Genomic DNA, 23551 nt, shown 5'->3' with positions numbered 1-23551 from the left:
CAGAAAGGATTGCTCATATTTTAATGGGGGTGTTGACTGGCTGCAGTTTCCTGACCCGGTGTAAAGAGTAATGGGCAAATCTCTTTCTGAGTATAATCGTTACACCCCGAAATCACTCTCAAAGAATCGAGTCTCCTACCATTGCTCAATAGGTAAGAAGGCTGCCAAAATTTCCATTAGAGCATCCTATTTTTAGAGTCTTTGGAATTGGTCTTCAAAATTGCATTCCACAGTACGTATCTGAGTAAGTTTATACAGGGATCAAAATAAGCATCCTAAGGTCGCAACCTTTCTAAGCTTACAAAGGGATTTAAAGCATTTAAGCCTTAATTTTAAAAAGCCTTAACTTTAAATCTGTTCAACACGCAAATTAAAAAATAAAAATTAAGGTAGATACCGGCCCAGAGGGAGGTCCGGAAGGGAGACCCCGGGCGGTTCTCGGTTCGGCGGAGGGGACAGGTATGAAGGCAAACGAGGACGGCCCCCGGGGTGCGGAGCCGGGGCTGCGGCGAGGGGCGAGCGCAGCACGGACACGGGGCTGCAGGGACGAGAGGCGCGCGGGCGAGCGCCGAGGGCACGGGGCTGCCCCGCACCGGGAGCGCAGAGGCTGCGCGCGGCGCCGGGGGAGGAGCGAGGGGGTCCCGGGGGGTTTCCCGCCGCGGCAGCCCGCCGGCCGGCGCCCCACATCCCGCTCTTCCTCTCCTCACCTGGGAGTCGGACGCGAACGCAGGGCTACGGCTGGGCGCCGGGTCTGTTTCCAGCCCCGCTTGCTGACATGGCGGCCGAAGAGCTGTCACAGAGTCGGCTCGGGTCTCCCGCCGCTCCGGTGGAGGAGACACCTCTTGCCTTGCCGCCCCGCCTCCTTCTGCGCACCCTTCCCGGCTGGCGGGCTGGCGGCGGGCGGCTCGCGACCGCGGAGCATAGAGCGCAAGCGGCTAGAGAGGACGCATAGGTGGGCGGACAACCATAGAGTACCAGTCCAGACACAACCCGGCTGGTCTGTCTCTCTCCTCGTCCGTCCACTCACAGTCCTCGGGCGGCTCGCCTGGACGGAAACGGAAGTGAGAGAAATGACAAGAGGAGGAGCCGGTTCGCATGCGCAGTTTGGGGTGTCTAGTAGTGCTGGCCTAGTCGGGTGGCAGGAAGGTGTTACACGTGGAGTTCTCTGTACGGAGCTCGCTGGCGATGTGACGGTCTCCGGTGACGCTGGGACAGACCTTAGAGGGCGAAGATGTCGGTCCCGGTGGCGGGGCTGCCTCCGCGGCTGGCGCTCTCAGCCTTGGTCGGTGCTGGTCGCTTTTGCGTGTTGGGGTCGGGAGCGGTGAGGTGGAGGGGCGTCCGCGCGGCGCACCGCCGGGGCTTGTCTGACCTCCACCCGCAGCTGATGCCCTGTCAGGGCTTCCGAGACTCGCCCTCGTGGTTGCCCAAGTACCGCTCAGAGTCCAAGAGTTACATAACCAGTCCGAAACTGGCCACGACCTTGGTGCGGATCCTGAAGAAAGAAAAGAAAAACGCTGACAGCCTCATCCTGGAGTGTAATCCAGGTGAGTCCGCCGGGGACTGCCTTTCCTCGGATGTTCATCGCTAGTACCAACTCCCCTCGACCGCCCGTGGGGGGCCGCTTAGGACATGGCCCCTTGGAGCAGCTTGGATGGTCGGTCTCGGTCATGACATCAGGAAATATTTCTGCAGCAGTTTGCACTTCACACAGCTTTGGATAAAACATGCTCCTAGATTTTACTGTCTCCTCAAAATATTTGCAAGCCCCCCCCTCCCCAGAGAACTTTTTATCTTTTACATAGGTCTCCTAGAGACCATAGCAGGATGCCGAGAACATAAGATGTATAGACTTTCTGAAAAATACTTTTTTTTTGGTAAAGATTTTATTTAAAAAAAAAACACTCTATATCCAACGTGGGGCTCCAACTTACCACCCGGAGGTCAAGAGTCGCGTGCTCCACCGACTGAGCTAGCCAGGAGCCCCTGAAAAACTACCTTTTTGAAGGAGCATTGCCTGTCATGAGTCAGAACTATTCAGGTTTGACAGTATCTTTTCCTGGTTAAAGTATCTGAGTAGACCATGAATAAGTGGTATTCTAAAGGAACTTTGTATGTTTTTCCTGATACATAGTAAAACATTGTGATGAAGAGCTCAGGCTTTGGCTTTGACAGAATGGATTCAAAGCCAAGCAGCACCACTTACCAGTTGTGATGTTGGAGTCAAATGATTTTATCTAATCCCCAGTTTTCCAATGTGTAAATGAGGAGTGTAGTATCTACTTTGGGGGTGTTGTGAGGACCAAAATTAGATAATACATGTGAAACATCTACTCTAGTCGCTATTGAAAAAACTTGTTTCTTTTGCAAATAAACTTTCCCTTCTGTTAATAACACTAGGTCCTGGAATCCTGACTCAAGCGTTACTTCAAAGCAAGGCCAAAGTGATTGCCCTTGAAAGTAACAGAGCTTTTCTTCCACATCTGGAGGTATACATTTAGTTTCTAAACTAATTTATTGTTCAGTCAGCTATCTTTGAGTATTTAGGGAAGTGAAAATGAAGCACACAATTTATACTTGTAGAATCACTTTGGGGGGCCTTGCTGTAAATACATTGTTATCCCCCGTGACTAGAACACAGTGTAAGTATCATAGGCGGTATCAATGCTTGTTGAATGACTGAAAGATTGGAGTTCTGAGACTTGTTCTCTGGTTCTAGCTGTTGCAGACTAGGCGGGTGACTTTGAACAAAGTGTGTAATTGGCATCTCTAGGCTTGTTTCCTCGTCTTCAGTAGGGTATCCTGCGCCTCTGCTTTCTGTGAACTTAGAATCTAGGTTAAACGAGACTATGTTAAACTCTGGATTTAGGGTTTCAGAGGCAAGAACGTTTTGGTATAGTCACATACAATTGCATGTAGTGAAAGCATTATCCAAATGGGTTTTTTTTTTTTTAAATGAATTCTGCTTGCTTATATAGCGGACAGGTACACGTAACAGTGAAGTGGAAATTCGTTGTCTCACTGCCAGCCTCCTTCCTTCTCCTTCCCTTCCCTCCTGAGTCTCTAGATTCAGTTTAGGAAACTTATACTTCTCTGTGCCAAATTCCTGAAACCAGGTATGATGTATTATTTAGATATGCAGGACGACAACAAAAAATTATGAAAATGTCCACCGAATCCAGTTTATTTATTTATTTTTTAAAGATTTTATTTATTTATTTGACAGAGAGAGACAGCCAGCGAGAGAGGGAACACAGCAGGGGGAGTGGGAGAAGAAGAAGCAGGCTCACAGCAGAGGAGCCTGATGTGGGACTCAATCCCGGTACGCTGGGACCACGCCCTGAGCCGAAGGCAGACGCTTTAACGACTGCGCTACCCAGGCGCCCCCTCAGTTTATTTTTTAATAAAACTATGCATGTTAGGTGGTGGTTATCCTACAACTGACAGCTTTGAAAGAATAAAAAGGTGTGTTTTTGTTTTTGTTTTTTAAGATTTTATTTGAGAGAGAGAGTGCACAAGTGGGGGAGCGGCAGAGGGAGAGAAAGCAGAGCCGAGCAGGGACTCCGATATGGGACTTGATCCCAGGACCCTGAGATCATAGCCTGACTGAAGGCAGGTGCTTAACCGAGTGAGCCACCCAGGCGCCCCAGGAATGCAAGATTTTAGTCAGGTTATTTAATTGATGCTGAATTTGCTGGAATCCCAAAAAACATGAAGAGAAAAGAACACAAGTGTTCAAAGATTGTGAAGTGTGATTTAGTCACCATAGCCATTTGTAATTTCAATTTCACCTTAGGAACTGGAAACCAGATAGCTTTTATTTTTATCTTTTTAAAAAAGGATTACTTTTTTTTTTTTTTGAGGAGGGGGGAGAGAAAGAGAGAATCTTCACCAGGCTCTACACCCAGGTTGGAGCCTAGCCTGGGGCTTGATTTCAGGACTCTGAGATCATGACTTGAGCGGAAATCAAGAGTTGGACACTCAACTGACTAAGCCATCCAAGTGCCCCAAGGCCTACTTTTGAAGGTTAATCTGCATGTTCACAAAATAATTAAAATGCATTAAATTGTCTATTTAGTTTCTTATCCAGTAACACAGTAGTTGCTTTCTTGTAAGAGCAAGATATGTGTTAATTTGAAAACAATGATTCCGTGAGAAATGGAGTGTTGGGGGCTAGAAAGTTCATGACACGCAGAACTTCCCTGTAAGAAATACAGGAATATTCGTTGTAAATGTTTCTGAAACTGCAGTGTAAACTAAAAATCCATCTTGATCAAATCCAGTCTTTGGTTAGAACTAAGTTTGTGTTCTATTGCCGGCTTTTAGTTTCTTTCTAACTCCCCATCCCCCCTCCCCGCAGCACTAACTTGAGCTCAGCCCTCAGTAGGTATTCACTCTTATTAACCATCATTATGACAGAGGGAAAAGCCATTCAGATAAGGTTTTATGTGAATTCATCTATTTTTCAGAATAAAAGAGAAGTAACCATTTAAATAGAAGTTTTTTTGGGCGCCTGGGTGGCTCAGTCAGTTAAGTGTCCAACTCTTGGTTTCAGCTCAGGTCATCATCTCAGGATAGTGAGGGCTTCTTGCTCAGCAGAGAGTTGGCTTGAAGATTCTCTCTCTGTTTGCCCCTCCACCCCGCTTGTGTGCATGCTTGCACATGCTCTCTCTCTAAAATAATAAATCTTCAAAAAAATGAAATAAAAAATAAATAGAAGTCTTGTGGTATCCCTAAATCACAGCTTTAAAGTGGTGCTCTCAGCAGACAATGCTTCTAGCCACCCAGAGTTTGCTCCTAAAAACTGAAAAGATTTTCAAGGGATGATGCTTGACTCTGAATTTCTGTCTAGCGTTAGAATCCCCACCCTCTCTGATAAGATGCCCGGGACTCCACATTAACAATGTCTCAAGCAGGAACAGTTAATTCTCCTATCTGGATGTGCTAGAGATAACAGTTTTCAAATTGTGTTCTGTAATAATAAATCATGATACATTCCTTTTGAAAAGGAGGACTACTGTTGCAGAAAGAGCTGTACATGTTCAGTTGAAGAGCCCTCAGCTTTTGTGGCAAGTGGTGTGGTATTTCAGCAGAGATAGAACAGTCTTTTCAAGTCAGGCTGAATGTCAGCCCTAGCCATCACTACCTTTAAGACCCTTGGGCAATGAAGTAATTTAACCTCTTTGACTTTGGTTTTCCTCATATATAAAGTAGAGATGTTAATGCCCACTTGTAAAGGATCTTGTTGCAATTTATTTTTATTTTAAAGAATTTGTTTATTTTAGAGAGGGAGCAGGGGGGCGGGAGAGGGGCAGAGAGGGAGGGAGAGAGAGACTCACAAGCAAACTCCCAGCTTAGTGAGGAGCCCAACGTGGGGCTTGATCTCATGACCCTGAAATCATTACTTGAGCCATAATCAAGAGTTGGACGCTTAACTAACTGTGCCACCCAGGTGCCCCTCTTGTTGCAATTTAAATAAGATGAACTGTGCTTCCTGTTTTTGAATCCTAATTGCAGTTGAGTTTTTAAATGTGATTTCACTGTTGTAGAACTAAATTATTCTGGAGTTCTGGCTGTTGTATCATTATTACCATTATTCATGCTATGTGACAGATGCAAAAACAAAAAAGTACTTTCAGAATACAAGTGGAACAAAGTCTTAATGTATACATTCCTCTTAAATTCCTATCAAACCAAAATTCATTAGCTTTTCTTAGTTGCAAAAATTAAAACATGACTCTTGAATAACTGAGGTAATTTTATTGCTGTACATACAGAACAATTTGTAAGAATTTCAAGATAATCTCTTTTTAAGATAAGCATCAAGTGAGTGTTCTTTTTCTCTAGCTGTCATGACACCACACTCTGGTTTTCTTTTTTTTTCTTTTTTTTTTTCTTTTTAAAGATTTTATTTACTTATTCGACAGAGAGAGACAGCCAGCGAGAGAGGGAACACAAGCAGGGGGAGTGGGAGAGGAAGAAGCAGGCTCATAGCGGAAGAGCCTGATGTGGGGCTCGATCCCGTAACGCTGGGATCACGCCCTGAGCCAAAGGCAGACGCTTAACCGCTGTGCCACCCAGGCGCCCCCACACTCTGGTTTTCTTCTTTACATTTTTGGTTTATTCTCAGCTTCTTGTGAGACTCTGGAGTTACTCCATCCCCAGGCCTTGTCTTCTGTGCTTCCTCCTAGGGGGTCTCATCTGCACCCCTGGCTTTATAACCTTCAACAAGCAAAATTCTCACCAACTTGTATCTTTAGCCTGGACCACTCCACTGACCTCCCTATTCAGGTCTACAACTTCCTACCTGGCATCTCCACATGGTTCACTTACAATAGGCATCTCAAACTTAACAGGACCAAAAGTATATGATTTCTATCCCAGTCTGTTCCTTCCCTAGTCTTTCTCAAGGGTCCCTATGAAAATGATCATTAGAATTTACTAGATTTAGAAATAAAATAATACAGGTTGAAATCAAACACTTATGAAAAATTAGGCTTTTTATTTCATAACTTTAAATTGCAAATCTTGAAACGTTGATATACACCAATAGAATTTTCTGTGTGTGAGAATCTCAAGTCACATTAATTTCTTCTGTTTGATCTTTTTGTAACTTCAAATTAAGTTTATGGAGTCTGTAGCTAACCCTTCGTTCTCACTACTAAGATGTCCAATGCTACGACAGAATGAGCACATCAGAGTGGTAAAAAGATGGAGGTATATTGGACCTCTGGCAGACAAGGAGCTTTCCTTCTGCAGTTGCTTTTGTCTTTAGAAAACGTAAATGAAAAATCGGGGGGGGGAAGAGAAAGTGACCTACACGATGAGTGTAGCCAAGTTCATTTGGCGAGAAGGACTAATTAAACTCTTCTAGTAAAAACAGGACTGTCTGCCTTTCACTTGAATATTTTTATCGTTTCTCTCTATGAAGCATCTGGCTACAACCAGCAGATGGGTTGCGGCTCTCTGCCTGGGCCCAGGTGCGGTCTCCGAATCTCTGCCCGAGCTCCAGGCAGCCGCCACTAAGCGGTCAATTAGTGTGAGGATGCTTTTGGAACAGCTGAACCAATTGAGATAAAGTAGAGAAAGTGAAAGGCTAAGTGAGAATATGTTGAAGGTTTTTTGGTTTGGGGGCTTTTTCTTAGTAATACTGTACTTTCATAGCTTTTCAGGCATTAATTAATTTCTCTTAACTCTTAAATTTTAGGGTAAGTTTTTTGAAGTAGATCTTTGAATTGATACAAAGTCTCCCTAACGCTGACACTTTTAAACATGTTATCTCTGCCTCTCTTCAGTCCCTGCGAGAAACGGTGAATGGAAAACTAGAAGTGGTCTACTGTGACTTCTTTAAAATGGATCCTAGAAATTCTGGAATAGTAAAACCTCCCATTATGATTTCAGAAACACTTTTTCGGCATTTTGGAATAAAAGCAGTTCCTTGGTCAGAAGGTAATTTTTGTCATTCACTGCAGCAAATAGCTTATAATTTGCCAGCTTTCTCTAGCAGGACACTTTGTCGGCTGAAGAGATCCACGTCCTGTTTAGATGATAGAGTTTTTGGGCGGGTGCTCTCAGGTGACTGTGGCTTTTCCCTCACGTAGACAGAATCCAAGCAGTTCCACAGAGGCCAACCGCCCTATCAAAGAAAGGTGCTGAGGCTTCCTTTTAATTGACTTAATATAGTTTGTTAACTTAGTTTGACTCAATAAAATATGATCTTAGGGAAAAGTTTTAACAACTTACTCAAATGTTTTTGCTTGTTTTCCTAACAGACACCCCATTAAGAGTAATTGGAATCTTCCCATCAAAAAATGAAAAAAAGATACTTTGGAAACTTTTATATGACATATATTCTTCTACTTCTGTGTATAGTTATGGACGAGTAGAACTAAATATGTTTATTACTGAAAGGGAATATGAGGTAGGTTATTAACAACAAGTACCTGATGAGTTTTTGTTTTGAAAGTTTTGTGATCTTTCTCTGAGTGGTCTTAATCTGTGTGACTTTAATTTGAGCTCATGACATTGAGAGTATTAAGATGGCTTTTAAATTTCTGTAGAGCAATCTTTAGGTTCGATTTTTTTAAAGGTTTTTTTGTGGTTAAATATACATGACATATTTACCATTTTAACTGTTTTTAAGTGTACAGTTCAGTGGCATGAAGTATATTCACATTGTGGTACAATTGTTAGCACCATCTATCTCTTCTCAGCACATTTTTATCATTCCATACCGAATTAAACATTACTTCCCCATCTCCCCCTTCCCCTGAGCCTCTGGTAAACATTGTCCTACTTTCTGTCTCAATGAATTTGACTATTCTAGGTACTTTGTCATAGGCGGAATCATAGAATATTGCACTTTGTGTCTGACTGACTTCACTTGGCATAATGCCTTTATGGTTTCATCCAAGTTGTAGCATGTGTCAGAATTATATTTTCTTTTTAAGGCTGAAAAATTTACCATTGCGTGCATAGATATATGTATATATTTACACACAAACACATATACACATAGATACATACACCCACCACCTCTTCTTTATCCAGTCTTCTGTCAATGGACATTTGAGTTGCTTCCACGTTTCATTATTGTGAATGATGCTGCCATGAGCTTTGGTGTGCAAATATCTCTTCCAGTCCCGGCTTTCAGTACTTTTGGCTATATACCCAGAAGTGGAATTTCTGAATCATTTGGCAGTACTATTTTTTTTTTAAAGATATTATTTATTTATTTGTGGAGGGGGAGAGGGCAGGTGGGGGAAAGGGAGAGAGAATCTTTTTAAAATTATTTTTTAAGATTTTTTAAAAAAATATTTTTAAAATTTATTTATTTGAGCCAGAGGGAGAAGCAGACCCCCACTGAGCAGGGAGCCCGAGTTGGGGCTCAATCCCAAGACCCCGAGATCATGACCTGAGCTGAAGGCAGATGCTTAACCCACTGAGCCACTCTGGCGCCCCAATACTATTTTTAATTTTTTTCAATTTTGTAATTTTTTAAGGACCCACCCTGCTGTTTTCCATAGTGTTTGTACCATTTTATATTCCCACCAGCAATGCACAGGAGTTCCAATTTCTCCATGTTCTCTCCAACATTTGTTTTCTGTTTTTTTTATAATACCTGTTGTAGTGCTGTGAACTCACTGTGGTTTTGATTTGATTAGTGATGTTGAACATCTTTCATGTGCTTATAGACCATTTGTAGATCATCTTTGGAGGAATGTCTATGAAAGTCCTTTGCCGTTTTCTTTGGGTTATTTTTCTGTTGAGTTTAAGGAGTTATTTATATATTCTCAATATTAAACCCTGCTCAGATATGTGATTTGTGAATATTTTCTCCCCAACTATGGGTTGCCCTTTTACACTGTTGTGTCCTTTGGTTCCCAAAGTTTTTAATTTTGATGAAGCCCAGTTTGTCTATTTTTTCTTTTTGTTGCCTGTGCCTTTGGTGTCATAGCTAAAAAATCACTGTTAAATCCAGTGTTGTGAAGCTTTTCACTTGTATTTTCTTCTAAGAGTTTTATAGTTTCAGCTCTTACATTCTGGTCTTTGATCCATTTTGAATTACTTTTTTTTATATGGTGTCGGGTAAAGGTCCAGCTTCATTCTTTTGCATATGGGTATCTAGTTTCCCCAGCATCTTTTGTTGAAAAAGTTGTCCCTTTACCTCATCAAATGGCCTTGGTACCCTTATCAAAACATCATTTAGTCATACACGTGAGGGTCTGTTTCTGGGCTATTTTATTACATTAAGCTATTCAGTGTCTCTTGAGATTCCATATGAATTTTAGGATGGGTTTTTCTATTTCTGTGAAAAGAACATCATTGGGATTTTGATAGGGATTGTGTTGACTGTAGGTCCCTTCGGGTAATACTGACATCTTAACATTGGTCACTCTTCCAGTCTGTGAACACAGGTGGTTTTTCTGTTTGTGTTTACATTTCTTACATTGGTGTTTTGTAGTTTTCAGTGTACAAGTCTTTCCCCTCCTTGGTTAAATTGATTCCCAAGTATTTTACTCTTCTGGATGCTGTTGTAAATGGAGTTGTTTTCTTAATTTTACTTTTCAGATTATTCGTTGTTAGTATGTAGAAATATGATTGACTTTTGTGTGTTGATTTTTATATCCTGCAACTTTGTTGAATTCATGTACTAGTTGTAACAGGAGTATTTAGAGTTTTTGGACTCTGCTCTCTGCAATTGAAGGGCCTTCTGAAGTTCTTTACAGTGTGTTGAGAGTAATGTTTCTTTTCTGCTCAGAATGCTTCACATTATTAATCTTCCAATCCATTGTAGCATGAGAGTTATGGGCTAGGATAGTGGAGCAAGAAATGAAAGGGCGGTTTACACACCAAGACTCAGTAAAGAAATAGTGACGATCCACGGAAAGAGTAGGGGCCTTAGAACCGCGAGGCTGTGCATACATTACATACATGAAAGATTGAAAGAAGAGAAACGGGAAATGCTTCCGATTTTATCTTGCTACTGGGGAAATGTTCTAGTGCTTCTCTTACCATGGACCCTCTCACGTGTGGTTTCCGCTGTGTAGTGCTCTCTCACTCACTGAGGAAACCACTCATCCTTCAAGTGTCAGCCTGAGCAACTCTTGACTCAAAATTTACTAGCCCACCTGATACATACTTCTAACACACACTTGTCTTTCTCCACGGTGATTATTCATTTTTGTGTGATTTTTTTCTTTAATGAGATTTTGTCCTGATAGGGTTTTGACTAAAGGAAGTCAGTCTCACATACATTATATTTTAAGTGTCCATGATGATATATTTCAATATGAAAGTTTAAAAAGATTTTCTCTTCTTTGGTTATGGTTATGGTTAAGATTTTGCAATTCTAATTTTCTTTAATTTCTAAATACTATTAAGATATTACTTTTAAGATTCAGAATTTTATTTTGATTGCTTTATAGTTATGTAAACATGTAACTTTTATTTTCCCTTTATTAGAAACTGGTGGCAAGTCCCCAAAATCCGCACTTGTATCAAGCATTAAGTGTGCTCTGGCAAGTAGCTTGTAAGATTAAGCTTCTGCATGTGGTAAGTAAAATCCTTCTAAATGGCAACAGAGAACTTCATTTTTATTTTTTTATTATTTATTTATTTTGTTTTATTTAAATTCACTTAAGTGCATTATTAGTTTCAGAGGTAGAGTTCAGTGATTCATCAGTTGTACTTCATGTGTCCTCCTTAATGCCCATCACCCAGTTACCCTATCCCCCCAGGCCCCAAACTTCATTGTTTTTAAAGATACTACCTTTTTGTGACCAGTAAATGAAAAAAAAATGAAAAATGAATTTTATTATTTTTCCCAGCTGTTGAAGATAACAGAGCTAGGTAACTTTGTGCTTCTATTTTTGTCACAAATATTTATATATTTCTTGGATTATAAAAATAATATATATATGCTCATTCTAAAAATGTGAGACATAAGAAAGAAAGAAAGAAAAAGAAAAAAAGAATTTTAAAAACTCAACACTAAAATTCCACCACCCAGAGGTCACTATTGACATTTGTGGCCTGTTTGTAGCCTTTTATTTTTGCTCCGTGTGTTTTTTTTTAATAGTAAGGATTATATTATTTTGTATCTTATTTTTTTCACTTAATAGCTAATAGATAGTGATAAGGTTTTTTTCTCTCATCACTAGACATTTTTCCTAAGTTTTTAATGGCCAGTTAAAACCTCACTATAGCCATTCCCCTCTTTAGTTTATTTCCTTAGGCAAGATCAGAGTCGTCTCACAGAAACAGAATGTGAGCCACACAGGTGGTTTCACGTGCAGTGCTACGTTTAGTAGCAACACTTATAAAAAAATAAAAAAGAAACAGGTAAAACTAATGTTAATATATTTTATTTAATCTCGATTTAAAATATTATCATTTCAGTGTATAATCAGTATTTTACAATTAGTTATTACATAATTTGAATTTTTTTTTTAGGTATAGGGCCTTTGAAGTCCACTGTGTATTTTATACTTAACAACACATATCCATTCAGACTAGATACTTTCAGGGGTCAGTAGCCACATATGACTAGTGGCCACTGTATTCATAGCAAAGGGCCAGAGTGAAGGAAAAACTGATAAACACTATTTCTTTCATACAATAATTTGGCCTTTCTTTTTTGCTGGATGTATGTTTATGTATGTGATGGGCCCTTGTTCTTCTGAGGATGTGTTGGTTTCATTTTTAAATTCATCGTGTGTATCTCCATGTACTCCCTTCAGTATTGTTGTCCAGGAGCACATTAAGCCCCTCGGGGTGCATACTTAGTCGTTAGAATGTTACCCATGTGATTTTAGCTTTTGTTCCAATTCTGTGTGTTTTCCTCCAAAATATGAGGTTCCTAGATTGGCTCTATGTTCCTTGTCTTTAGTGTCTGTCATGCTTTTATTGTTTTTCTGTATTCCCAGAAATCTTTACACGCTGGTGTTCACAGCACTGACCCTGAACTGTGGACCATAACATTGGTACTGCGGTTCTTGGTGTCCCTAAAATCCTTTCTTACCTCAGTGATCTCTCATTCTGTTGGCTTTTTATCTGGGCCTCCTCTCCTTATGGCTGTCAGCTAGTTTCTTCATAAAGGCTTCCTGAGGACTTTAGCTTTCTGGAGAATCTTCTCTTTTTTCTGTTCTGCAATATTTATTTTCAAAGGCCCTATGTTGACTTTTGACATGCATTTATGTCGGTGTTGATCTGATGGGCCCTAACCTGATTGTGACTTAATATGGAAATCTTAGCTGTTAAACCAGCTTAAGGACCTATTTGCATGATTATATTAAGGATGATACTCTATCTAAATAAGTAAGAGAATTAGCAGTATCAGGATAGACCTTTGATACTCCTCTTTATCTAAAAAAAAAAAAAAAACAAGGAGAAGAGGGAAGTTGATGATTTAACTATCCCACGTTGTTTTTCTTAAGTGCAATTAGAATGATGACTTGGGTTTAATTCACTCTGTTGTTTAAAGGCAGTAATAATTTGGGGCACTTTGACTAAAGAGAACTAAAAGAAATGTTTTTCGTTTCATTTACCTTCGCTCAAGGAGCCTTGGTCCTCGTTTGGTGTATACAGCCAAAGTGGGCGACAGAAAAAGCGGAAGAGTAAGGTAAGAATGAATACCCTTCTCTTTTTCCCTCTAAATGGAACGTCCTATTTTCTTTAAGATTATCTGGTATCCCGTATTTATTTAAGGTATTTAATTTTAGAATATTTGGAAATGTTCTTTAAACATATCTTACTGCTTTTAATAAATTCAAATTATTTTGGAAGAGAGTTGTAGTTTTCAGGTGATTATACAGTGGGTACTAGTTAGCATAGTAATAGGCTTAAACAGAATTTGACTTCCATCTCTGTCTCTCTTGAAATGAAGATACATCCCAAATTTGGAAAATACAATCATCTTAGTATTCATCTAATTTGATAAACTACAGACAGAAATGTAAAAGTCAGAAATCTGTCATTTTACTATTTATAATGATTGAGTTCATCAACAGATATGTCTTGTTTCTTACCCAGAGGGTGGGGCTTTTGTTTGTGTTTTCCCCTTTTTATAGAACCAAAGTGATAATGTTATAAAGTGATCTTCCATTTACTTTATTTCAGGGGGACTTATAGCAGAATTGGAATAAAGTAGCTGAATTTTTAAAACCAATCCAAAGTTTGACTTCAGGATGAAATGCTAATGATTTGGACCAGTTCAGCCTGAAGGTCCCATTTGCCTACTTGCTTTGGTTTTTTTCCTCGCTCTTCCCACTAAAAGAAAAAAAGAAAATGATCAATTTAGAAATGGTCTGACTTTTCAGTGATCAGTCATTGTTGTGATCATTGAGATTTTAGCTCTCTTTCACTCTTCATAAGCAAATTTTTGTAGCCTCACAAAATAGAATCAGAGTAATTTATTTTGGCTTAAGACCATTAGGAACTTATCCAAATGTCCCCAAAGTGAACAATCCTGTATATAAGACACTATCATTTTTTCTTTGACAAGAGCAAAAGCTAAAAAAGTTTTTTTTTTTTTTTTTTTTAAGATTTTATTTATTTATTCAACAGAGATAGAGACAGCCAGCAAGAGAGGGAACACAAGCACGGGGAGTGGGAGAGGAAGAAGCAGGCTCATAGCAGAAGAGCCTGATGTGGGGCTCGATCCCAGATCTCCGGGATCACGCCCTGAGCTGAAGGCAGACGCTTAACCGCTATGCCACCCAGGCGCCCCTAAAAAAGTTTTTTTTTGTCCAACTTAAATACATAAGCTCTAGGGATGAAAAGGAGAAAACCAGATGTCATGTTTCATGAGAGAATTGTGTTCAAAGAGTCCACTCGTATCTCTGATATCAGCATGTTCATAATTGCTACAGAGGCACTTGGAGACATTTAACAGTTTTTAGAGCACATTATTTTTATTTCCATCCAAGTTGTTTGGGCTTTCCCACTTTTTGGAAGTCATATATATATATTTTTTAAAGATTTTATTTATTTATTTGACAGAGATAGAGACAGCCAGTGAGAGAGGGAACACAAACAGGGGGAGTGGGAGAGGAAGAAGTAGGCTCATAGCGGAAGAGCCTGATGTGGGGCTTGATCCCAGAATGCCGGGATCACGCCCTGAGCCGAAGGCAGACGCTTAACCGCTGTGCCACCCAGGCGCCCCTAGAAGCCATATTTTTATCACTGGAACTTTTTTGCTAAGTTACAGATAGCCATCCATTTAACACCAGGACAGTTTTTTTCTTCCCTATTTACCAAGTAGGTCTGTTATCTGTAACTACAAAGCTATCTACCAGGTTCCTTTTTTTTTTTTTTTAATTGATTTTTAAGTAACTTGGGGCTTGAACTCACAACCCTGAAGAATTGCATGCTCTACCAACTGAGCCAGCCAGTTACCCCCTACCAGCTTGCTTTCTAAAGTCACCTTCAAAAGTCTTAACTAACAGCAACATATAACACTTTGAGTTATGAGGTTATCTCCCTCCCTCTCTAATTATTAATCACTAAATATTTTTTGAATTTCATTGCCTTCCTTTTTTTCTTTTTTAAACTAATTCCTTCAACTACGGGCATCCAAAACTAGAAACTAGAATTGATTGAAAGTTTCTTTTTCAGGCAATAGGTCTTCCACAAAGAGTATATATATTCAAAAATGTATATGTTATGTATGTACACATATATGTATGTGGGTGTATATATATAGTTAGATAAGTAAATAAGGGATCACTACCTAATATATGAGATTTCCAAAGGACTTAAATGTAAGGCCTCTGTGCTTTCTGAGGGATAATATCAGAGGAAAAAGACATCTTAACCTTACATTAAGGCATGTACTTTAAAAAAAAAAATCTGAATACTGTATACTAGAGCAGGTTGGCCAACTTTTTTAGTAAAGGGCCAAGCAGCAAATGTTTTATGCTTTGCAGACCACATAGTAGTCTCTGTCCTATTCTTTGTTTTTGCTTTTTTTTTTTTTCTTTTAAACAGTCCTTTATAAAGTAAAAACAATTCTTAGATCCAGACTATACAAAAACAGGCAGGCCATGGACCATAGTTTGTAACCCCATATTTTTTTAAATATCCAAGGGAAAATTATAAGTCAATAATGCTTTTTTATCCTTAGGATCTGGTGTTGTGTCTCAAATATAGAAGAAACTCAGTACATGTTAGTGTCCTGTTTGGGATTTGATTTTACCCTGCTCAAAGTTAATAAGCTGTTACTCTTTCATGGATACTGCCCAGAGGTAGACTCCTGGATCAGACGAAAGACTGTATCTGCCCCCACATCCCATGGGGTAACGTGATGTTCCTCAGTTGACGGTGTACGTGCTGGGGCTTGTGTTGCAGCTTAGAAACACAGAGTGGGGATCCACTTCTTTTATAGCACACAGGAAGCCAGCTCCTCTTTGTCCTGGAGAGAGCCATTATCTCATCCCTCAAGGTGGCTTGCTGCAGACAGCCTTGAGAAACCCCGGGAAAGAGTGGTTGGGGCCTTGCATCCTTGGCACACCCAGCAAGAATGTACAGGGGCGCTCGGGGTCTATGGTGATAGTCCCATCCAACAGCTGGCTTGAATGAGTGAGCGAGCTCTGTCTTGCTCTGGCGGTATTTTATGACTAACACTATTTTTTTCTCTCTCCAGAAACCACTAGAACCAATAAATAAACAAGTAGGACAAAACATGTGTTTAATTCAACTGACTCCTCTTCAGAATTTATTTACAGAAAATTTAACATCTGTTAACTATGATGTATTTTTTCACATGTTAAAGCAGTGTTTTATGAAGCGCAATTTCAAGCTAATGGACCATTTACAGTAAGTAAGAGGAATAAAAGCAAGTGTAAAAGTAGCAATTTAATGTAAGAATTATACTTTCTTGTTAAAGGTCCATTTTCTGGATCTTGCATATCTTGATTAACAGTGAGGTATCATGTTTTCACTCATCGATTTTTCTACAACACTTCCTTCCCTGGTGCACATTTTAGAAAAATAAAATTCCTTTTTCCACATAGTTTCCTGAACTTAATTTTTTTTTTCCTTTGTAAAAACGACTAGGGATGCCTATCAGTTGTTTTCTCTTTGTCTGAGTGTATGTCCAGGATTGACTTACGTGGAGAACTAGCTGCTTGCCAGTGACCAGGCTAGAAGCAGCATCAGTGGTGGCAAACCCACCATCTGCCTTTTCTCACTGCCTGTCCCTCGTGGGTTTATTTCCTAACCGAAGCAGGCACAGATTATTCTACCACCCTAGTCCTTCTGTCCTGGACCAAATTTTATGGTTCTGCCTAAAGCTTTATGAAATTATAGCTGTTACTGCCTCCTTGGGAGCTATATAACATTTCCATGGGGCTGATGGGTACAGTTCTGTAAGTTATGCATGACGCCTTGGAATCAGCAGCCCATAGTCAAAGTACTGTCAGAGAATGGGTGAAACTCTGAATGAGCTGTTGATTGAACAATATTTGTGTAAAAATAAATGTTAAGCCTGGCAATAGACCAGTAAAAGTAATCTATTTTTTATCTTCTCACCTTGTGGTAGTGACTATTTTGAGTGGAAATATGAAGAATATAGGAAATTAGGGGCACTTGGGTGGTTCAGTCAGTTGAGCATCTGTCTCTTGATCTCAGCTCAGGTCGTGATCTTGGGGTTGTGAGTTCAAGCTCTGTGTGGAGCTTACCTAAAAAAAGAAAAAGAGAGAGAGAGAGAGAGAAAATGAAAGAAAGAAAGAAAGAAAGAAAAAGAAAGAAAGAAAGAAAGAAAGAAAGAAAGAAAGAAAGAAAGAAAGAAAGAATATAGGAAATTAAGCAATAAATATGTAAACTATGGTGAAAAAATGTTAACAATTCCCTCGGTGATCTCTGAATTGAAAGCATGTTTACACCTGTGACCGGGATTCCATTCAGAATCAAAAAGTATTGGAAATAGATTCCACCAACATACTACAGTTGTTTAGTTGTTATTGTCAGAGGCTCACTGATGTTTTCTTGCAAGGCAGTTTTCTGCTTTATAATTTATTCACTGGTAATTGTTACATAAAAAGGTGAAAACTATTCCCTCTTTGAAATCTACTAGATGCCAGTTTCTGCTGTTTGTACTTATTGAACTATTACATGGACCCAAATGGAGTTAAGAATGTTTTTGCAGGGCGCCTGGGTGGCTCAGTTGTTAAGTGTCTGCCTTCGGCTCAGGTCGTGATCCCAGGGTTCTGGGATCGAGCCCCGTGTTGGGCTCCCTGCTCGGCAGGAAGCCTGCTTCTTCCTCTCCCACTCCCACTCCCACTGCTTGTGCTCCCTCTCTCGCTGTCTCTCTCTCTGTCAAATAAATAAGTACAATCTTTAAAAAAAAAAATGTTTTTGTAGAGAGTTAACAGATGAAAGAGGTAGGCAGAAGAATTTTCTTGAAGGGTAATATTAAATTAGAATTTTGTGTAAGAATTGATGAGAACATGTTAAAGCCCAGATTGCTCTTTCTGTGACAGGTAAGACACGAAACTTCAGAAATAATAGTAAAAGCTATACATTATATGTAAACTCTTAAACCGAACAAGATTAATTATATATCCATAAGTTAAGCATTTTAAATTGGGCATAGAAGCTATCTCTACCAACATTTACTGTGGTTATAAAAAGGAATTAAGCAGATTTACTTTGTGTTTCTTCTGCAGGTTATTGAGTCCAGTTAACGCAACGGCTATATTGAAGCAAATAGGGAAACATGGAGACATGAAAATAACAGATCTGTACCCTCAAGACTTTAAACGGCTTTTTGAAACTATAGAGTGTTCCAGAGAATCTTGTAGGTGGCTATTTGACGATTGCATTGAAGAGATGATCATGTAGGGAACTTGACTGCCCACACGTGAGCTGGAGCCTTGACTTTATTTGGAAATTATGGCACAAACAGAGGAGAACTAAGTTTGAAAAGCTTCCAGGCTTTCAACAGAAGATAACTGTTCTTGTTTTGCAGCTTGGGCAGGTAATTTCTTCTGAAGGTGATACCTTTAATAAATTGGATAAAACCATGGCTGCTATTTTATTCACAAAAAATAAAATGAAAACTTCTGTTAATTGTGAATTTGGTCAGATTGCATTTGTTTTGTTTTAAATTCCTATCTGCTGTAGACATACTGGTAGTTGTAGGGTTTTGCCAGATGAAATTTAGTTTTAAAAATCCCTTTGGCCAAAGGTGCCTGGGTGGGTCAGTCAGTAGAGTGTATGAGTTGATCTCAGGGTTGTGAGTTTAAGCCCCACGTTGGGTGTAGAGCTTACTTTAAAAAAAAAATCCCTTTGGTGAAATATCTTACATTGTATTAACTTAACTATTCCACTTTCACTGTTGATTTTTGCTTCCTCCTAGAGGGCAGAAGAGTTTGTACATTATTAAGGTAGAAAGTAAATTAAAATGATTTAAATGGTTTGTTTTACTTTTCAGATTGTTGAATTATATTATGAAGTACTGTACAATGAAATTATTTCAATTTTAATATGGCTTAAACTTTTTTAGACATTAAAGTATTTTAAGTAATAAGATTTTGTGATTTGTTGGTCTCTATCTAATGAAATATTAAGTTGAACCTAACTTATTCACTTTAAATTCTGTTATGTACAGTCAGTGTGCTTTCAGTGAGTAATTCAGTCTGTGTTATACAAAAGTTGCTTGAATTTTTGTTCTATCAAGAAAGTTCATCTGAAGTTAGACCTTTACATGAACCTAAATGGAATTAAGAATGTTTTCTTAGATCATTGAAGAAGCTACTGGGTTTTAACTGAGACATATTAAATCTCCTCAGTTAGACTTGTTTGCTATTATAATACTTTGTAATACCTAAAGCGTATTATTAGTAAGTTTTTGCAAGGCATGTTGTTAACATTTAGCCAAACCAGTTCTTCCCGACTTCCATACTGTTGTCATTGGTGTACAATTCAATCTGGCTGGACACTGAATCTTCTTTCTCGTCATTCCTATCCTGCCATTATATAATCTGCCAAATCTTCATGTCATTCAGTGTTCTCACTGTTCCTTCCACTCCTATGCCTCCAGACTAAATTTCTCCTGAAACTTTTTCACTAAACAAATATTAAGATACCAGAGGTGGAGTGATTGCCATGGCAAGGCCTAGTACCAGGTAATTGGGAGTTAAATACTTCCAGAGATATTTTGCCAAAGGGCCTTATGGCTGGCTGAGGATAATGGATGTTCATCTGCTTTGTTTGAATCCCCCAAACCTGATGAGTTTAGCTGAATGTTCACAGGGAATTACGGGAGCGTGGCCTGGTGTCTCGGAAGAAAAGTTTTTACTCCAAGGGTGAACTAGCTGTCCATACAGTTAACTCTAGGTAAGATCATGGTGGCTTAAGACAACTAGCAGGTCTGAGACCTTGAGTCATTTCAACAGGAGACGCTCAGTAGTATTTAAGGATCTTTTTGTGTACTTGTTTTTGGGATATTGATAACTTTCCAATAAGAAAATAGATGTTTTTCTCTAGAGTATATAAGAATACAGTCAGTACAAATTCAGGAGGTGATTGGGACCAAAATAGGCATGTTCTGTATTAGTAGGAGTAAAAAAAATGTTTTGTGTTATTGTGGGATATTACCATTCATTCTCAACACGAAATTGTAAAATTAATGGGTTAATGATCTGGACCTTGGTTTTGCTTGTGCAAGATGAAAGAAAAGGATTTAACTTTGTGGCCTTCTATATCTGATAATGTATTATCAAAAGCATATCTCCCTTAGGGAGGAAAATTTCCCCTTCACCCACCAAGGAAAATCTGGAGAATGAAGTCAACATAGGCTTCCTGTCTCTCTCAAATAAATAAAATCTTAAGGAAAAAAAAGGATTGTATTTATTTGAGAGAGAGAGAGAGAGAGCACAGGTGGGGGTGGGTGATTTGCGGGAGAGGGAGAAGCAGACTCCCTGCTGAGCAGGGAGCCCCATGTGGGGCTCGATCCCAGCACCCTAGGATCATGACCTGAGCCAAAGGCACATGCTTAACTGACTGAGCCACCCAGGTGCCCCGAAGGAAGGGATTTTTTTTAAGTTCCATGCCCTATTACTCTATTATTTGACCAGTCTAAGGCTTCAAAGAGGAATCCTAGTTAACCTGAGGAGACACGTAATACACTTTAAAAAGTAATCCAGTAAGTCTTGGTTAAATGTTCATTTGGTTTATTACTAAAACTGCTGGGTAGTTCTGTATTAAACATTTATAGGTGCTACTTAATTTCCCTCTCGCTAATAAAACAGTGTGTTAAATTTTCAATTACGGTTTATGGGAAATTGAGGCACAACTTTCTGTGCTCTTTTTGGTTTTTATCTGCTTGTTAGAAGCGAGGATATGAAAATAATAGAACCAGTAGGGCGAGAAAGCATTGCTTTTTGTGTATTTTAAAGTCCAATTTAGATTCCTGGTAAAAGCTGATTGTAATTTGGTAAGAATTTTCATTGGAAACATCAAATCTCCAAGACTTGCAAAAAGATGGTTTCAGGATCCTACCCATGATTTCCTTATTATTTATTTTATGAAAACTCGTACTCCTCTTAACATCTTCTCTCTTAACATGAACCTCTCTTAACATCTTCCGCTTCTCTATAAAATACATTTTTACTGTTTTCATACAAGAGGAACCACCAAAAGAATTTATTGAGTTGCAGGATAGGATGGAGGGCCCAGGGATTCTGAGCTTCAGTTCTAAAATAACATCTAAACCACAGCCATTCCGTCCCAGGCAACTTTAAAGAACAGTAAGAGTCAGCCACCTTTCCAGTTTCTGAGTGGTCTTTGTATAGGAAATCTGGAACCTGATGCTTCTGATTTATCACTTATGAGTTCTGGAAAGCAACAGCCCATTTTACAATAGTTAAATGAATCTCTTTTATTAAGAAAACTTAAACCCTTCTAGTACTGAATATGTGGTTCTCATTATAGGATGTTATACTGTATTACTTTGGAGTTGCTTATTTCCTTGGTATGGACAGATCCAAATTTTGTGGGGCTCAGGTTTATACAACTCTAGGGAACAAGCCTCTTTTAAAATTGTGGATACAAACACACACATATATCACAAAACTTAACATTTTAGCCATTTGAAGTGTATAATTCTGTGGCATTAAGTACATTCACATTGTTGTACAAAGACCACCATTACATATTTCCAGAACTTTTTCATTATCCCAGATAGAAACTCCATACTCATTGATCACTAGTGCCCCATTGCCCTCCCCCAGCTCCCGATGACCTCTCTCCTACATTTTGTCTCGATGGATCTGTCTATTCCAGGTACCTCCTGTAAGTGGAGCCATACAATATTTGTCGTTTTGAGTCTTCAGAGTTAGTCCACATTGCAATGTATTAGAATTTCATTCCTTTTTAAGGCTGAATAATATTCCATTGTATGTATACACCATATTTTGTTTATTCATCTGTTGATGGATACTTGGATTATTTCTACGCTTTGGCTACTGTGCATAATGCTGCTGTGAACACGAGCGTGCAGGTACCTCTTGTAGTCCCTGCTTTCAATTCTTTGGGTATTGGGGGACCTCTTTTAAGAAAAAGGATACGAAACAGTATGACTCTAAGTACAAAAGGGAGTATTTGGAATGAGAAAAGAAATCACAGCAAAGTACAATATTTTAAAAGCCAATAAATACCACAGACATCACAAAATCCAGGGGAAAAAATGAAGTGTGATAGGCCGTTGATCCTTTTTTCCCCTGTGTTTTTGGTTGCATACTCTTTGATCTTATAAAGAGTATATAAAGATTCTTATAAGAATTTTATATAATACCAGTTTCTATAGAGAGAATGAAAAAACAATTCATTCTTTCCTCTAACATGGTTAACTGAAATTTTTTATTACTATAAATAAAGTTTTTTTTCTTTCAGCTTCTCAACATTGGTGATTCCACGTCTCTAACTCCCTGTGCATCGTCTTGCCCTGGTGGCGTCTCTCATACAGGCAAGCCTTGGGGTTCCAATGCTTTGATCTCCCTCCACACTGTCCCAGGTCCAGTTCAGCAGAGTCCTTAACTACCTGCTCCTTCCCCACGCCCCAAACCCTGCCTCTGCCAAGTTGGTCCTAATCAGTGAGCAAAGTCTGGGTCATCGTGGTTCCCAAGCAGTGGCTCCTTTAGCTTTCTCCCTGGATCATCATGGAGGGCTGGTGGATATGGAGGTAGTGCTGGCCTTCACTCAAGACTGCCTCCTAGGATAAGACCATGGCTGCAGGCTAGGGCAGTGCTCCCTGGCTTCCCCGTACCTGAGGTCACTGCTTTTTTTTTTTTTTTTTTTTTTTTTGTCCATTGAGAAAAACAGGGTGGGCCTTCAAATGGGGTGATTCAGGGAGGGACCCTCATTCTGAAGTTTCCTTAGCTTCTGTTCACTGGGCCAACAAGTGCCCTACTTTGTAATAAAAATGCTATGCATGGAGTGGGCTGCTTCCCAATTCTCGGCACCCTATTCAGATTTGGGGTCCAAGGGCCCTCAGTTCCAGGCTCAGTACCCAAAACCCAAATCAGGAAATCTCTATGTTTTTCTAATTTTATATTCTGTGCCTCAACATTAAGTTATCCTGGTTTCACATAGTATTGCAGTAACTTAAATCCTACATTCTTTCTATGCCTTGAACCTTCAGTTGAGGAGCTCATGCTTTTTCTTGCTGGTGTACTGCTCACGAGCACACAGCACCACACTCAAAAGATTCCGGAGAGAGGGGCGCCGGGGTGTCTCAGTCAGTTAAGTGTCCGTCTCTTGGTTTCAGCTCAGGTCATGATCTCAGGGTCCTGAGATCGAGCCACGTGAGCTCCCCGCTGGGTGTGGAGCCCACTTAAGAGTCTCTCCCTCTTCCTCTGCCCCTCCACCCCAAGCACTCTCGCTCCCTCAAAAAAAAAAAAAAAAATTCCTGAGAGAAACAATCTAGGAGGATAAGGACTGAGACCCCATCATTCATTCATCTGTCAAGTCTTTGCATGCTAATTATGAGCAAAGCAACATTTAAAAGTGCAGGAAGGTAGGAGTTTGCATGCCCCATGTCTGTAGACACCTG

At 39.6% G+C, this 23551-nt stretch overlaps 2 protein-coding genes across 5 annotated transcripts in view; one reads left to right on the top strand and one right to left on the bottom strand.

The window, feature by feature from the left end:
• The window catches only part of CNST (consortin, connexin sorting protein), a 112630-nt gene extending 111264 nt beyond the window's left edge, over positions 1-1366 (bottom strand). Inside the window, exon 1 of one of the 3 annotated variants that reach the window (XM_026509547.4) lies at positions 708-1366. The gene's annotated coding sequence lies outside the window, so the exon portion shown is untranslated. The remainder of the gene's footprint in view (positions 1-707) is intronic. The other 2 variants (XM_048225259.2, XM_026509549.4) reach the window with 2 other exon arrangements.
• On the top strand, positions 1232-19027 carry TFB2M (transcription factor B2, mitochondrial). 2 transcript variants are annotated; one of them, XM_044387995.3, is made up of 8 exons: positions 1232-1544; positions 2398-2486; positions 7293-7446; positions 7770-7918; positions 10963-11052; positions 13058-13120; positions 16271-16314; positions 18165-19027. In XM_044387995.3, exons 1-8 carry the CDS (start codon positions 1232-1234, stop codon positions 18337-18339), a joined length of 1077 nt encoding a protein of 358 aa, XP_044243930.2. In that variant the 3' UTR covers positions 18340-19027. The 2 variants fall into 2 exon arrangements, with proteins under 2 accessions (XP_044243930.2, XP_026365335.2); XM_026509550.4 differs by having other exon boundaries at positions 16142-16314.
• Positions 19028-23551: the final 4524 nt, after the last annotated feature.

Source organism: Ursus arctos, unplaced genomic scaffold (assembly GCF_023065955.2).
Source record: "Ursus arctos isolate Adak ecotype North America unplaced genomic scaffold, UrsArc2.0 scaffold_2, whole genome shotgun sequence".
Taxonomy (NCBI): Eukaryota; Metazoa; Chordata; class Mammalia; order Carnivora; family Ursidae; genus Ursus; species Ursus arctos.
The sequence above is the reverse complement of the archived record's forward strand: the minus strand, read 5'-3'. Positions and strand labels throughout refer to the sequence as shown.